Raw genomic sequence first — 16,040 nt, 5'->3', positions numbered from 1 at the left:
CTGCCTTGGAAAACCATCTGGCAGTTTATTAAGAAGTCAAACATGCACCCACCATCCTGCTCCCAGAAATTTACCCAGGAGAAAGGAAGGCACAGATTCACCCAAAGATTCTTGTGTGAATACTCATAGGTTTATCTACAATAGGTGTAATTTGAAAAGAATTCACTCTTTTTCCAAATATTTATTTATTTGAAAGGCAAGGTGAGAGAGAGAGAGAGGGAGAGACAGACACAGAACTTCCGTCACTGGGTCACTATCCAAACTGACACAACAGCCAAGTCTGGGCCAGGCTGAAGTCAGGAGCCAGCTACTCCAGCCTGGCTGCCCACGTGGGTGGCAGGGACTCAAGTACTGGGAGCATTTTCCAGCTCTCCCAGGCACATTAGTAGGGAACTGGACAGGAAGTGGAGAAGCCGGGATTCAATCTGGTACTCCTGTCCGGGATGCCGGCATCCAAGTGATGGCTTGACCAGCTGTGCCACAACACAACCTCAAGAATTCACTCTTGTATTGATGGGTGAGTGGGCATGCAAACTGTGATACATTCATATCATGGACATATCACACACACACACACACACACACACACACACGAAGAACAGCTGCCACTTGGGACACCTGTATCTCATATCAGAGCGTGTGAGTGTGAGTTTGAGTCCTGGCTCCACTCCTAATTCCAGTTTCCTCCTAATGTGCATCCAGTGGGACCCTGACACCCATGTGGAAGACCTGGACTGAGTTTCTGGCTCCTGGCTTCAGCCTTGGCTGTTGTGAACATTTGGGGAGCGAACCAGTGTAAAGGAAATCTCTGTCTCTTGTCTTTCTCTCTCCTGTCTTTTTGGCTTTCAACAGATTAAAAGAAAACACTTAAAGGATAAAGTATGGATATTAAAAAACACAGGTGAAAATAATTATCATGAATGTACAGATAGGGGTCTATGCTGTGGCGTAGCAGGTATAGCCACTGCCTGCAATGCTATTATCCCATATGGGTGCCAGGTTGTGTCCCAGCTGCTCTATTTCCAATCCAGCTCCCCACTAATGGCCTGAGAAAAGCAGTGGAAGATGGCTCAAATACTTGGGCCTCTGCACCCACATGGGAGACATGGAAGAAGCTCTTGAATTCGGCTTGGCATAACACTAGCTGTTGCGGCAATCTGAGGAGGGAACCAGTGGATGGAAGATCTCTGTTTCTCTCTCTCCCTCTCTCTGTGTAACTATGACTTTCAAATAAATAAACAATTTTTAAAGAAAAATATATAGACAAGGCCGGCGCCGCGGCTCACTAGGCCAATCCTCTGCCTTGTGGCGCCGGCACACCGGGTTCTAGTCCCTGTCGGGGTGCCGGATTCTGTCCTGGTTGCCCCTCTTCCAGGCCAGCTCTCTGCTGTGGCCAGGGAGTGCAGTGGAGGATGGCCCAAGTGCTTGGGCCCTGCACCCCATGGGAGACCAGGAAAAGCACCTGGCTCCTGCCATTGGATCAGTGCGGTGCACCAGCTGCAGTGCACCGGCCGCGGCGGCCATTGGAGGGTGAACCAACGGCAAAGGAAGACCTTTTTCTTTGTCTCTCTCTCTCACTGTCCACTCTGCCTGGCAAAAAAAAAAAAAAAATATATATATATATATATATATATATATATAAAGAAGTATACATACTGTGTTTCTATTTATATAAAATTCTAGAACAAGTGAGTGATAATGTAGAGTGACATGGCAGAAGCAGATGTGCGTCTGCCTGCAGGAGGTATGAGCTACAGAGATGATACAGCTCCAGAAGGGGTGATGAGTATATTCATTACAGGGACTGTGGTCTTGGGTTGGTCCACGAGTACATCCATAGGTCACAACTCATCAAACTGAACACTTTAAATTCATATAGTTTGCTATGTGTCAATTACATTTCAACTAATCAGTTAAAAAATGCAAATAAAATACCTCAATTTCGAGGTCCTGGCGCTTGGGATTGTGAATGAAGAAAGTGAAGTTTTCCTCCCACACAGGTTCATTGGTTTTGTACCGAATCTGGAAGATATATGCCAGTGTCAGTTTTGTAGTATTTCCTGTGGACATGGGCTACCAGCACCGTGCTTATTCCTTTAATGTGTTTGGAAGATGAGGATGACTTTAATTAAATTCCAAGATACATATTATGTATTTACTGAGTATATACTGTTATGTGTTAATCATGGAAAGAGTTCAAAAGATGGAGAGACAGTCTGAAGCCCTTAGAGTATCAGGAAATTGTTAGGAAAATCCATCCTGTGTGCCCAAAGACAAAAATATTATGTGCTTGGACTTGGTCCTCCCAGTCCCCCAGTGCTTAGAATGGTGCTATGTGTGGGCATGTGGGCATGTTATTAACATAACAATTATTATGTTCATGATTAAAAGTGAGCAATGCCTATAACTCTAACTCCTGAAATGTTTTATCTCATATCAGGAAAGTTCAACCAATTACAGCAATAACAATACTACTTTTTACTTTTTAAATGCTAATCTTTATTAGGATAGTTTAAGTGATCAAATGATATACTTCATCTCAAGAATTAAACAGGAGCGTAAGTCGATAAGTGTTATCTGTGTTTTGTTGTTTTCATCACTAGCCACTATTTCTTGAATAACTGTCATGCAGCCATAATTCTCTGTAACCTGCATGGTCCAGCCACATTATTTTCATCTTACAAAGGGAAAAATAACTTGGGTGTCCTTGGGCTAATGTCTTTTTTTCCTTTCCTTTTATTTATTTATTTTTTGTTATTCAGTTTTACAATGTCCACTTTAATTCTTGGATCTAATTGTATTTGTTGAAATTTCTTTTAAATTAAAATTTTATACAGTGCTAAAAAGAAATCTAAGAATTTATTCTTAGTACCTACTCATGAAATCAAGCGAAAGCATATTCCTATGTTATTTCTTAATATTAACTGTTACTAAATTAAGTAGGTGACTGTTTGTCAAATGACTGATTTAAAAGGGGGGAAAGATATGGAAAGCAATGGTTTTAATGTCTATTCTTTCACATAGAGCAATTCAGCACCCTCCACCTAAGAGTGGAGATAGTGGCAAACATGATTGGATGAAGACAATCAGAAAATTCACCACATACAAGTAACTTACCTTACTCTCTTGGGCCCTGTGCCCAACTGACATTTGGACAAGAGGATTTGGGTTGCTGTTTATTTTCTTCCCTGACTATCAAAAGAAAAATAAAGACAAAATGAATAAATACATTTTAAAGTCAGTTTTACAAAAAATGAAATTATTGGCTTATATTAATAGTTATTTCTATTTATCTCTGATATTTCACATACAGAGGATATCTGGGAACAATTTAAATGGAAAATAATTGCTAAGCACAACGCAAGCCAATGTTTCATCTAACATAAAATAAATTAAGAGAACATCAATTTGCACACAATTTTCAAATGTTAAAGTCTTTCATTTTTAAAGTAAGTTACTTGGGGAAAATTGAATCCTCTAAGTATCTTTGATGTTAACTGTAGTTCTTAGCTTATTTTATTGACTCGAATAACAAAAATGTATAAAATGCAATGAATGGAAACAAAAAAAATGAGAAAAGACAAATGTAAAAGAACGTATAATTCAGAATATCTCTCTGATTGGAATAATAAAAACAACACAGTGTATGATACGTGGCTTTACATTTTTTAACTTATCATCCTCTGTTCAAGCATGTGTAGGTATCAGATATCAAATCTTGCTTACCAACTGCTAAATAATTTTGACTGGAAGAATAACCATCAGTTTAGAAGTGCACTACATTAAACAGATATAAATACAATGAAAAAAACTTCAGGAATAAGAAAAAAAAAAAGAAAAGCATAGTTTAGCACACAGTTGATAGAAAACAGTAAAACACAACAGATATGTGACATGAGGTTTATTTATAACTTAGCCCCACAGGAAGATGCAGTTAAATATCTGTTAGTGGAAATTAATCAGAAGGTCACAAAAATGTTTTTTGAGTTAAATAATTTTAGAGTCAATCTTCAACACTGCAACGATGACAGAAATAGGTGTCAAAGTCGTATGATTATTTTTTTAAGAAAGTATTACTAGCCCAAACCTACTGCGACAATCTATTTTCTGGTTCATCGTTTTTGATGTGAATGAATTCTGCAAAATGAAATAAATACTGTTAAAGAGTATCCAAGGCTACAGACTATTGTGGCAAAGAAAACTCATTTTCCCTTTAAATCAAGTTTCTTTGTCCTGACTGTTACAATCTGTGAGTTTTAACTGAGCGCAAGCCTGTAAATAAAAATCTCATTTCCAAACTTCCCTCGCAGCTGAGCGTGGTCAGGTGCCTGTGTTCTGGCTTGGAGGGGGGCGTGTCCCCCCAGCTCCCCATCCCTGAGATGGGGAGCACAGTCTGCGCATGGCAGACCCTCAGGCCAGAATTCTGTTATATTAGAGGGAAATGAACTTCTTGCTTGTTTGAGCTACTGCTACTTTGGATACAAAAGTTGAGCTTAGCTGATAGAAAGACTGCATCTGCAAAAAAGGAAGGCACTCTTTCTTAGGGGTTCACTGCATCAAGTTTGAAGCCCATTCTCCAGCTCCTAGTGCCTCTGTGAACAGAATAGAATTCACGACTGTTTTCTGGGCAGTTTGCTGCAGTGAAATGGTCGTCATTGCCTTAACCAATTTATGTGGCTTATATTTGCGACATGATAAAAATCTGTTTTTCAAGTAAGAAAATCCTTTTAGAAAGTATAAAATAAATACTATAAAAAAAGTTAACTGATGTTTTATAATCTTTCTTTGTGGTACATCTTAAAATGGCTGATGTTTGGGGCCAGTGCTGTGGTGTAGTGGGTAAAGCCTCCATCTGCAGCACCAGCATCCCATATGCGTGCTGGTTCAAGTCCTGGCTGCTCCACTTCCTACCCAGCTGCCTGCTAATGAGCCTGGAAAAGCAGCTGATAGCCAAGTGCTTGGGCCCCTGCACCCACATGGGAGACCTGGAAGAAGCTCCTGGCTCCTGGCTGAGGCCTGGCCATTATGGTCATTTGGGAAATGAACTAGCCAATAGAGGATCTCTCTCTCTCTCTCTCTCTGCTTTCTGTAACTCTGCCTTTCAAATAAAATAAATCTTTTTTAAAAATGGATGATGTTTTAAATTCTATGAAACAGGGTTAAATCACTATGCTTTCTACTAGGAAGCAACATTCAAAATGCATCAGCACAAGTTAAAGGCATTAACGATAATGAAAATGTAAGCTTTGAGTCAGATCATCCTGAAGGTTCATCTCAGCTCTTCATCATGTGACGACTGAGACGACTTCCTTGGTTTATCTGAACCTCAGTTTTCCTGCCTACCAAACAAGCATGACAGCACTTCCAGACCCTGCTGTTAGGCGTCAGTGGCTAACAGTCACATAATAACATAACAACTACAATACACACATCATCTTAACTACACTGAATACTTTTAGATTCAATATTTTTTACTGAATAATCCAATGAGGAAGGAATTATTTCCATCCTAAAAAAGACAAGTTAATTAAATATAAGTTGTGCTGCTGACTAGGCATATTGGATTCAAATCCTGTCTGATTTTGGAGTCTCCCTTTCCAACCACGGTGCTGTATTGGTCAATAGCCTTCATATCGTAAAGAACTGAGTGAGCAAAGGATGCTCATAACATCCCTTCAGTGCTCCCGCAGGCACAGTGACGTCAGCCGTTGTGCTAACCAGCACTCAAGAGCAGTGATCCTGGGGCTGGCACTGTGGCCCAGTGGCTCAGGCGGCTGCGTGGCACGCTGGCATCCTATGTTACAGTGCTGGTTCAGGTCCTGCTGTTCCACTTCTCATCCAGCATTTATGCCACTATGACTGGGAGGACAACGGCACATGGCCCAAGTGTTTGGGTCCCTGCTACACATGCAGGAGACCAGGATGGAGTTCCTGGCTCCTGGCTGCAGTCTGGCCTGGACCCAGCTGCTGTGGCTATTTGAGGAGTAAACCAGCAGATGGAAGATTGATCAATTGATCAGTTGATCACCCTCTGTCTCGCCATTTGTCACTCTACCTTTCAAACAGGTAAATCTTTAAAAAAAAGATTTTGCCACTCTCTTTCACTTGAAAATTAACTTATTTTTTCCAGATGAAACTGGATAAAATCATTCCTGTTAATTTGGAACAGAATTATCTTTAAACAATTACATTTACAACTCCCCCAACCCCGCTCCAAAATTCTTAAACCTAAAATAGTCAGAAATTAGAGAAAAAAATAATAAAACTTTTTAAGTCATAGAAAACTTAGAGCAATTTAGTCAGAGAATGCATGCTAATGTCATATTTTAGGGAGTGGAGCTTAGTTTTCAATATACCTCATTTAATGAAATTTAAAAGCTTCTTGAATGATCTTTCACCCAAACCCAGCAGCACCAAAAGCCATGAGGTTGTCGATTCAGAGATGATCCTACTACAACATATTGGAAGAGGTGATTTTTAATGCATATTTACAGTTCACAAAGTGTATCCTTCAATCTGAATTTTAAAATAGTTAAAATTTTACATAAACTTCTCTAGCACCATTTTCACAATTTCCGGCCCAATTAAAATGTAGTTATTTAAGTCACCTTAAAGATTGCTGCCTAAGGCCAACAGGAAAAATATCTATTTTATCATATTGGTACTGTACAAAATTTACCTTCAAAGATGACTTAAATTCTAACTGCTGGTTCTTGGGTAATACAAGTAGGATTTCTCCCACTAGACATTCGATTAATATACTAGCGTGGGTGGTTTTCCGTCAATGCACTTAGGAGAGTTAAAGGAATCATCTCTTTCAATATGTGTTCAACACTTTGCAATCTCAGGGAAACCATTAGTTTACCTTCAAAGCTTTCTGAACTGCAGTCTTCTTCAAGACATCAGGGTTAAATTCTAATGGGTTACTCTTTCAAGTCAGAAGAAAATGAATATACCAAGGGTTAATAAATCATGCCATGAGGAATTTATGTAAGGTTAATGATATGAAGATTCATGGGAACAAACAAAAAGTCTTTAAACAAAAACCACTAAGAATTACACAAACAACCATAAGAGCCATCTATGAAATTCTTATTTCCCGAGATTTTTATCCTAGAATGAACCTTTAATCTAAGCGTATTTCCTTATCCAATATAATTAATTTCCCCACCCGCCCTGTTCTTTGGAATTTGAAAAAAATAAAGGAGTGAGACTTTAGGAGTTCTATTTACTATCATTTGCCCAAATAAATTCCTAAAACAGCAACCATAATCAAAGGTTTTGTCTGAAATACAAATTAATGGACCGTAGTTTCCCAAATTGCTCTCAAGCCAAATCATATCCTATTTACTTTCTTAGTGCAACGGCACAGGAGAGACAGAACCAACTTCTCTACTTTGTCCTCACCCTTTTCTAGGTATAAAAGTAGAAACTGGCTAGATCATCTTAAAAGCCTTTCTGGCTTTAAATAAAGTTCTATTATTATGGATTTTATGTCCTACTTTTATTCTTTTTTCCAGTTCATTACTTTCTCGCCCTCAGAAGAGCAAGGATGAGTTGTTTTGCAAGCTCCTAGGACTAACATTTAAGATAAAATATTTTTATCATTTTAGTTGTAATTAACTTCAAATGACAAATTGAACTTGATTTTTAATTTAAAAAAATTAACCAGCAGACACTGTAAGGAAGAAAGACGGATGGCAGTGCCCCAGTCTTCCTTGGCCAGCAGACTCGGCCAGGGAGGCAGGTGGGATTTCCGCTGGGCAGGGATTCACGCAACACCAAAACCGGTCCTCAGCCTGCCGGTTCAGCCTGCAGAGCTCTCAGAGGATCCTGGGCCCCAGCATCCACTGCTGCGTGGAGCTTGAACAGGGGTGATTTTTAACAGCTTCCCGATGTTAGCACAGGAAACCGTCACCCTAACGCGTGAGGACTGACACTTCAGAAATCACCAGAACCTCTCCCGAAGCTCACTTTTATGGCCTATACTAAATACACTTATTCTTCTAACATGCATCAGTTAAAGAAAAACAAGGAGACAGGCTGTGGTGTGGTGTTAGGGGTTGCAAGAGAAGCTGTGTGAGGTCATGGGAAAGTACACAGGCCTGTGGGTGAGACAGACTGGATCATTCAAGTGCTCCTGGGAGGCACCCTGTTGTGAGGCCTCTGGACGTTATGGATCATGCACCCTTGGGCTCCTCACAATCAATGGAAGCAGTAATAGCCACCTGCACACTTTTTTTTTTTTTTTTTTTTTGAGAGCACAAAGCCCTATCATCACCCCTCAGGGTCTCCACAGTGGCAGCTATTATACAGCTTAGCATTATTATATTTAAAAAAGGCAACTACTGTAACACCACACACCTCAGATAAACCCCATACACATTTAGTAAAGTGAAACAAATCCACTTTCTACTAGGACAGAGTCATGGGGGCTGAGAGGGTTCAGGAATGCAGCTGTGGGTCACATGGCTGAGTTCCAATCCCAGCTCTGTCAACCGGTGGCCCTGGGCCTCTCGTCTCAGTGATCTGCGTTCTCCGTGCTGTCTCGGTTCCCTTCTCTGCACAGAGATAACGATGCTGTGTGGACTAGATGAGGTATAAATGCAGAGCCCTCAGAACTCTGCTGCTTATGGGAAAGTGCTCCATAAGCACAGGGCCTCACGTAAGCCTACGTTCCTGACGCTGGTCACTGCCAATCAGAGAACGTCCTCATTGCTCAAGCCTGAAATCCAAGCCCAGGATTTGACTAAAAGGAGGAGGTCACAGTTCTAAGAGTTAACATTACAAAGAGTGCATTTTCAGCACAGAGGAAATTTCTGTTGTTTGAAGTTTTCAGATGGGGATCCTTGGTGGTAATAAACTCTCGAAACTGAAAACTAAAGTCTTTTAGAGAGCTACGAGACGGCAGCATCTAAAACCTCTTCTAGTAATAGTGATGGTCTCAGCTCAAAAACACTGATCCTATTGAAAACAAAGGGGTCAGAAACACTTCAAACTTATTTGACAGAACTGTGTACATTTTAAACAGTTACAGGACGTGATTTTGATAATGCATAAGGAACGTGAATTTCGATAACCCAGCAATGTTATAGACTAAAAATTATAAAGCAGTTTTTAAAATCCTCACATGGGGCAAGCATTTAGCCTAGTGCTGATGCTGATGACTCTGGTGAAGATACCTGTGTCCCACAGTGGAGTACCTGGGTTTGATATTTGGCTCCGGCTCCTGACTTCGACCTCCTGCTTAATGCAGGCCCTGAAAGGCATGGTGACTGGTTTCTGCCATCCTGGTGGGAGACCTAAAGCCAGCTTTGGTGTGCCTGAGTTCTGCAACTGTTGGCGTCTAGGGAGTAAACCAGTGGACAGGGGCTCTCTGTCTATCAGATAAAATAAATAAGTAAACATTTAAAATCCTGACACAAGGAAGATTTTCTTTCTGCAAAAGGAAGCAGCTGTAGAATGAGAAAAAGCAACTTAAAGTTATTGGAAACAGATGGGCAGAATTTATACAGTAGAGCAATCTCATCTTTTGTATATTTACAATGAACTTCTCCACTAAGAAATACAAGAAGCAGAATTATTTTTCATAAAAAAGTGACAGAATATGCTGAATTATGTATCACTGACCTCCTTTTGACTTTTAAAAAGACCTTAAACAGGTGTGAGCTGACACAGCCAGGGAGTTCATGGTTATGACATATTAGTGTTGTGACTTAACAGCACACCTAACCTTTGATGATCTTGATTTTCCTCATGTAAAAAATGGTGTGAAATATTTATTCTTTTAAGTACTACCTCCCAGCCCCTCCTCTCTCTTTCTCTTTTTTTAAGAATAAACTAGGGGCTGGTGCTATGGTGCAGTGGGTTAACACCCTTGGCCTGAAGCGCCGGCATCCCATATGGGCGCCAGTTCGAGACCTGGCTACTCCACTTCCCATCCAGCTCTCTGCTGTGGCCTGGGAAAGCAGTAGAAGATGGCCCAAGTCCTTGGGCCCCTGCACCGCGTGGGAGACCTGGAAGAAGCTCCTGGCTCCTGGCTTCATCTCGGCACAGCTCTGGCCGTTGTGGCCATTTGGGAAGTGAACCAGCAGATGGAAGACCTCTCACTCTCTCTCTCTGCCTTCTCCACTCTCTGTGTAACTCTGACATACAAATAAATAAATAAATCTTAAAAAAAAAAAAGAATAAACTGACGGTGTATGTGGAAATCCTTTGAAAAAGTACTAGAGTATGAGATTCAAGGGACAAACCTTAAGAATCTCACTAATCATTGAATTAAACCTGAGGAGTGATTTTCTAGACTAATGACCAAGCCACCAGGCTTTCTATGGCCCCAAAACAAGTGAAAATAGCTATCTACGGAAAGCACCAAGAACAGCACCAGAAATGAAGGTCCCGGTTATAAAGACTAGGCAGAAAGAGATGTAACGAGATCAAAACAACAAATGCTTAATTATCTGCGCCAGGAAAATATTTAAAAGAAGCTGAATCATAAACTCAATATAGTTTGCTTCTCCCTTAGGAGCTCTGGTTAAACCATGCCAGAGAAGGCAAATTTTCATTTAAAACAGATGGACTTCCATCTTCCTATGACCATTCCCCTGGGTAACTGACAGCTGACTGCACAGGGTATATTTTAAAGAAAGCTGGAATTCTGACACTTGTATGTTTGATAAGGAGGAGAAAGTAGATTTATGAAAGTTTTGTCAAAGTTTAAAAAATATTTACATCTCACATTGAGATGAACTACAAGAAAATACGTTTTAATCATTCTGGCTTCATTTCTTCCGCGGAACAATTTTTATTATGGTGTATGGGCCAGTAGCAATTTAGGAATCTAAGGCAGCTTGCTAGGTTTGTTCATCTCATCATCAGATGTACTTTCCAGTATTAAAGCAGTGTTAACACTTTACAAAAGAAACATAAAGTAAATACATGGTAACTGAAATCATGCAAGAAAATGAAAAGAGCATGCCACATCATTCCACCACTGAGCAGAAGGCATTAGAAGTGCCACACTCTGGCAGTCTCCATTAGAAACAAAAGGAAGAAGGAACACTGAAGGACTCACAAATAGTGCTCTATAGACTGAGGTAGTATTTTCACAAAACACTAGTCCCGAAGCTCGCCTCTCCTTTAAGTAGCCACACCCAAAGTTTCCCTCGTAGACACTCTTAGGAAAGTGGAGACGGGAGGAGAAAGCAAAGAACGGTGGATTGTGGTCAATGCGCGCGCCAGCAGCACAAATAAACAGGAGTGCAAAGGCAGAGGCAAAGACTCTGGCAAAACACAGTGAAACCAGTCAGCAAATGCTCCCATGTAAAATAAACACCCCACAGGGCCGGGGCTTTGCCAAGATCCTTTGCCTCTGATGGCCATAAGCATACTTCATGCACAGTGCCCTCTTACAGAAAATTATACATTCACTTTTCTTGCTTATGTGACATCATTCAAATTTCAGTATCGTGATAAAACACACAGCTCTAAAGAGAGGCCTAACTCTTTCTTGCCAATTCACTGACACTACTCTATATCCTGAAATATACAACCAATTCACTTTAATCAGGCATTATAAAAGACTCTATAAGAAACATGATTGTAGTTAAAAGCAAAAAGTTTTACCATATACTAAATTCTGTAGAAAGGTTAAATAATAAGTAACTTTTCCTGAATTGAAATTATAACAGATACAGTCACAGACTTTAAACTGGAAGATTGGACAAAAGGTTAAGGTAAATACTTTAAGAGAAGTACAAAAATTTATTAAATTAAAATCAGTCAAGATACCATTATTGAAAGAAAGAGTACATTTATATGCAATCATATACGACAAAGTAAAATTACATTCCCTCAGTAAGAAAATGATGGTATTTTAATTATTAATAACTGTAAATAAACATATTAACATGCAAAGTACATTAACTTTGCTTTTGGGTAAAGTCAAAGTAAATGCACAATTTTCAAACCTTGAAAGTTACTAAATGAAACAAAGGGTGTATGAGTATGTTTCATGAACTCTAATGCAAAGTGAGAATATCCTGCATGAAACACTTATAATCTGAGTGCAGAATGCAGTATTGAAAAAGGCTGGGTTAAGGGCCTCTTCATTTCTTTGTCTATCTCCACCAAATAAATACTGACAAAGGAAGACTATTTAGTTACAAATGAACTTAAGTGAAAAACACTAACAATGCAGGAAGAGTTATGCAATAGAGAGTCTTGGGAGGAAAAATCATGTATCTGGGAGCAGTAATCTTTCTTTCAAAAAACTGGCCATGACACCATGACATAAAGAACCACCATCTTGTGAACAAGTGTACTGGTGCTCAAAAAATTATCAAACAATAAAACATTGATAGTGATGACAACATTACCTTAAGGAGCAGGTGTCAAGTGTAACAGTGGAATACCACACCATGCCTCGCCTGACTGAATTAATAGTATTCTCCCTGGTTATAGTTATTAGCTACAAAATTGTATTTTCTAAGAACAAAACAATTCTGCTGTAGACAAATAAAATCATATGCTTTTAGGCTGTAGCACATCACGTGTTGGACAGAAGCTTACTCAGAGTCACTGCTTTTTCTTTTGACTGTTAGAAATATCCCGGGTACCTGAGGGCTCAGCACACCTGCCCAGTGGCACCTCTGCCACCATGTGCCCTGAGGACCGCCGGGCCCAGTAGCTCATGCACTGCCATGCTACAGGGGGGACGAGTTTGGAGTTTCTAGTCGGAGCTCTTTTATTATCTCCCACTCCAAAGACACAATTTCCATCTTTAGGCAACAAAGTTTTAACAAGCAGGATGTCCCTCTCACTACTAGTCACATTATTTTTCTGTGTACTAGAGAATTCTTCATAAAATATGCCAGGATAAAGGTAATTCTGAAAGCCTGGACAAATCCAATAAGATGCATCAACGTAATATGCACGCTGAAAGCCAGTGCTGACTTTTCCCTCTCTGCCGCTGTCTTGTGCTGGAAGTGAAGTGAAAACACAGCCAGACAAGAGCAAGTGACACACTGTGGTGAACAAAGCAGTGGCTCCCAAACAAAGTTGCCGCTAGGAAGTAAGCTCCCAAATCAGTTACCACTGCGCGACCTACCGGAAGGTTCCTTGCTGAATCCAAATACAAGATCAGCAGTGCAGAAGAAAGACCGTCATTGGCTTGGTCTTTATCCGCTCTGATGTCTGTTAGCACCTGAAAGGAAAGGGAAACAGCCTTACCAGGTGTGCTTCCACGTGACCGTAAACTAACTACCGAGTGCGTGGGTCAGTCACGCTTGGGAGAGTCAGAAAGGTGAGAAGTAAACCATCTAATATATACAATGCAAAGAGAAGAAATACAATAAATAGCTTTTAAATGCAACACTACTGTTCCGTACTAATTAATTAAGTGAAACAGGTGATACTTGGCTTTCCAAATCCCCGCACTATAGCAAGTATATAATACAGGTGTGAATGTAAACTCCATTTAAAAATTTTTCATCTACTTGAAAAGCACAGCAATAGAGAGACAGACAGATACATCATACTCATCCAGTCTGTGTGTGAGAGATGGGGAGGGGAGAGAGGGAGAAAGAAGGGGGGAGGAGAGAGAGGGAGAGGGAGAGAGAGAGAGAGATCTTTCATCTGCTAGTTCACTCCACACATGCCTCCAATAGCCAGGACTGGGCCAAGCCAAAGCTAGGAGCCTAGAAGGATCTTCCAGGTGGGTGGCAGGGACCTAAGTACTTGAGCTATCATCTGCTGCCTCCTAACGATGCATTAGCAGGAGGCCGGACTGCAAGCAGAGAAACTGGGTCCTGAACCAGCACTCAGTTATGGGATAAGTCAAGCGGCAGCTTAAGCTGATGTGCCACAATGCCTGCCCTGGTATATTTCAATTTAAAAAAGTTCCATTATCTGTCATTTCTCCCTTGACCCTGCTATAGTGAGTTATAATAGCAAAATAAAAATTACTGCTATAATTATAAAATTAAGTAGTGACACCATTTTAATAGGGTAATCTTAGGTGCTAGAAGTGGCCGGTTATCAAGAGAACACACTTGACAGTACCTTATCAAGGTTGGAAGCGTTTGGCATCAATGTGAGCCACTCCAGTTTCAAGTGCAGCTTTCCTTTTGGCACCTCGTCCAGCGTGAACCACTGAAGAGAAAATGTTTAAGTTCAGCAAAAGTTCTCCTGAATCAAAAATTCAAATCAAACCCCATCTCCACAAGATCACAAAGTATTCATTAATTGTGGTGCATTAGCAGTTCTCAATAACAAATGGCTGAATCTTGCCATGCATAGCTTTATGCCTTTTGAAGGTCTGATAATCTTATGTATGAGGATAATGACGACAGAGACCATAATAAATGCCTCAAAAATATCAACCCATTTAATCCCAACAAAACCCTGTGAAATAAGTACCATCACAACCTCTATTTTAAGGTTTGAAATGTTTTCTGGAACTCCCTAGTATTGGAGAAGCTGTCTACATATGGTTGTAAATGGAAGTTATAGGCCAAGAGATAATATAGCATTGATCCAAAATGCTGAATTTCAATATCAAATTAGTATTTTTATCACTACATACCAATTAGTAAAATAGTGTTCAATTGTTTTAGCTTAAAAACCACAAAACAATCAAAGGTGGCTCCCAAATGCTCAGTGATTATAAAAAAAAGAGACTCCCATGAGGCAGGATTGTGTCTGTTCTGTCCAATGCTATATACTCATAATGCTTTCCTTTTAGAAGCAGCAAAATCCCAACACTGATTAGGCTAATTGTGCTTCATTTATCTTACCCATCATTTAAAAGCTACCCCAACTGTTTCATTTTATATACTTCTCATTCAGGCAGAAATACCCCTGCTTGAAGTATTGTCTGTTTGCTATCAATTACCACGGCATTTACTGACACTGTTCATTTGACAAGTCTCAGTGATGACACTGTGCCACCTCTTCTATTAGTTATCATTAATAATTCCATATTATCTAATTTCCATGGAAATTTCCATTTAGTGGGCCTTTTAAGCATCTCTAGCCTTACTCCTACATGGATCACTTTTGTCTGTAATAAAGTCAGTTTGATATTTTATATTCATAGGAATGTCTATGGTAGATACTCAGTACACGCTATCTAATACAACTCTTAATTTCTTTTCATTTTGCCTGAATGAAAAGCCTACATTTTTAATGCTGGCAAGTCAAATTTGTTCACACAGTGTTAATTAGGATTCCTCTATTATGTGGGTGGGTGACAATGGTGGTTAATGACTCCTCTGGCACACAGTAGGTACTCAATGTTCATGAAATAGACCAATACTCGAAGAAAACTTACTTCATCTAAAAGGCGCTCCTTTTCAACTTCAATAAGATCAATCATAAGACTATAGAAATAACAATACAACAACTTTAGAACATAGAAACACACGTTCTTACTATTGAAAAATCCTTAAGCATTTGTCTATGAAAAAGGATTCCAGGAATGCAACAAAATGCTATGATTTATCAGGAGATAGACCATTCTTCCAGAAGTGCCCTCGGCCTCCAGCTGCTTATGGAGTGTTAAGAAAAAGAAGGAGAAGATCAGTGTCTGGGAGGTCAAAATACTGAGTTTGGCTCACTTAGGCTAGAACTATATTAAAAAAAAAAAAAAAAACTAGCCTTCCCCACCATGTGGTTTGCTTAAAGAATATTTAAAGATCCTTCAGCCCTCTTATTTCACACATTCCCCCAGCACTGCCACCAACACGAGGACTCAGATTAGTCACGTGAGCAGTTATAAGTCATGTGTCGGGTTATAAACTCGTCCATCCTTTCTACTCTTGCTCCTGAGCTCTAGACCACATTAAATAAAGCCCATAGAAGACTCTCGCTTGGCACACTCAAGAGCAAGCTAATTCTATTTCCCCTAAAGCAATCCTGCTGTATGGCAAAGATGGTGACACCCCCACAGCAGCCAGAAGCAGCTGGAAATGATCATCCCCCTGCTTTTTCTTGTCAGCTCCCCTGCCCCTGCCCCTGCCCCTGCGGTCAGTGTACAGCTC

General features: G+C 40.1%; 1 protein-coding gene across 7 annotated transcripts in view; it reads right to left on the bottom strand.

The window, feature by feature from the left end:
• Positions 1 to 16,040, bottom strand: part of ESYT2 (extended synaptotagmin 2) — a 103,783-nt gene that overhangs the window by 18,114 nt on the left and 69,629 nt on the right. For 2 of the 7 annotated variants that reach the window (XR_016236935.1, XM_051857038.3), the window contains exons 11-17: positions 15,332 to 15,380; positions 14,062 to 14,151; positions 13,109 to 13,204; positions 11,075 to 11,176; positions 6,866 to 6,928; positions 3,118 to 3,192; positions 1,936 to 2,022 (exon numbers count right to left, since the gene is read on the bottom strand). Coding sequence is in view for 4 of the 7 variants with exons in the window: in XM_051857038.3 (XP_051712998.2) it covers positions 1,936 to 2,022; positions 3,118 to 3,192; positions 6,866 to 6,928; positions 11,075 to 11,176; positions 13,109 to 13,204; positions 14,062 to 14,151; positions 15,332 to 15,380 (562 nt within the window). In the remaining 3 variants the exon portion in view is untranslated. The remainder of the gene's footprint in view (positions 1 to 1,935; positions 2,023 to 3,117; positions 3,193 to 6,865; positions 6,929 to 11,074; positions 11,177 to 13,108; positions 13,205 to 14,061; positions 14,152 to 15,331; positions 15,381 to 16,040) is intronic. The other 5 variants (XR_016236936.1, XM_089336856.1, XR_016236937.1 and 2 more) reach the window with 3 other exon arrangements.

This window comes from Oryctolagus cuniculus, chromosome 7, assembly GCF_051225735.1.
Source record: "Oryctolagus cuniculus isolate XC-2025 breed Fujian yellow rabbit chromosome 7, ASM5122573v1, whole genome shotgun sequence".
NCBI lineage: Eukaryota > Metazoa > Chordata > Mammalia > Lagomorpha > Leporidae > Oryctolagus > Oryctolagus cuniculus.
The sequence above is the reverse complement of the archived record's forward strand: the minus strand, read 5'-3'. Positions and strand labels throughout refer to the sequence as shown.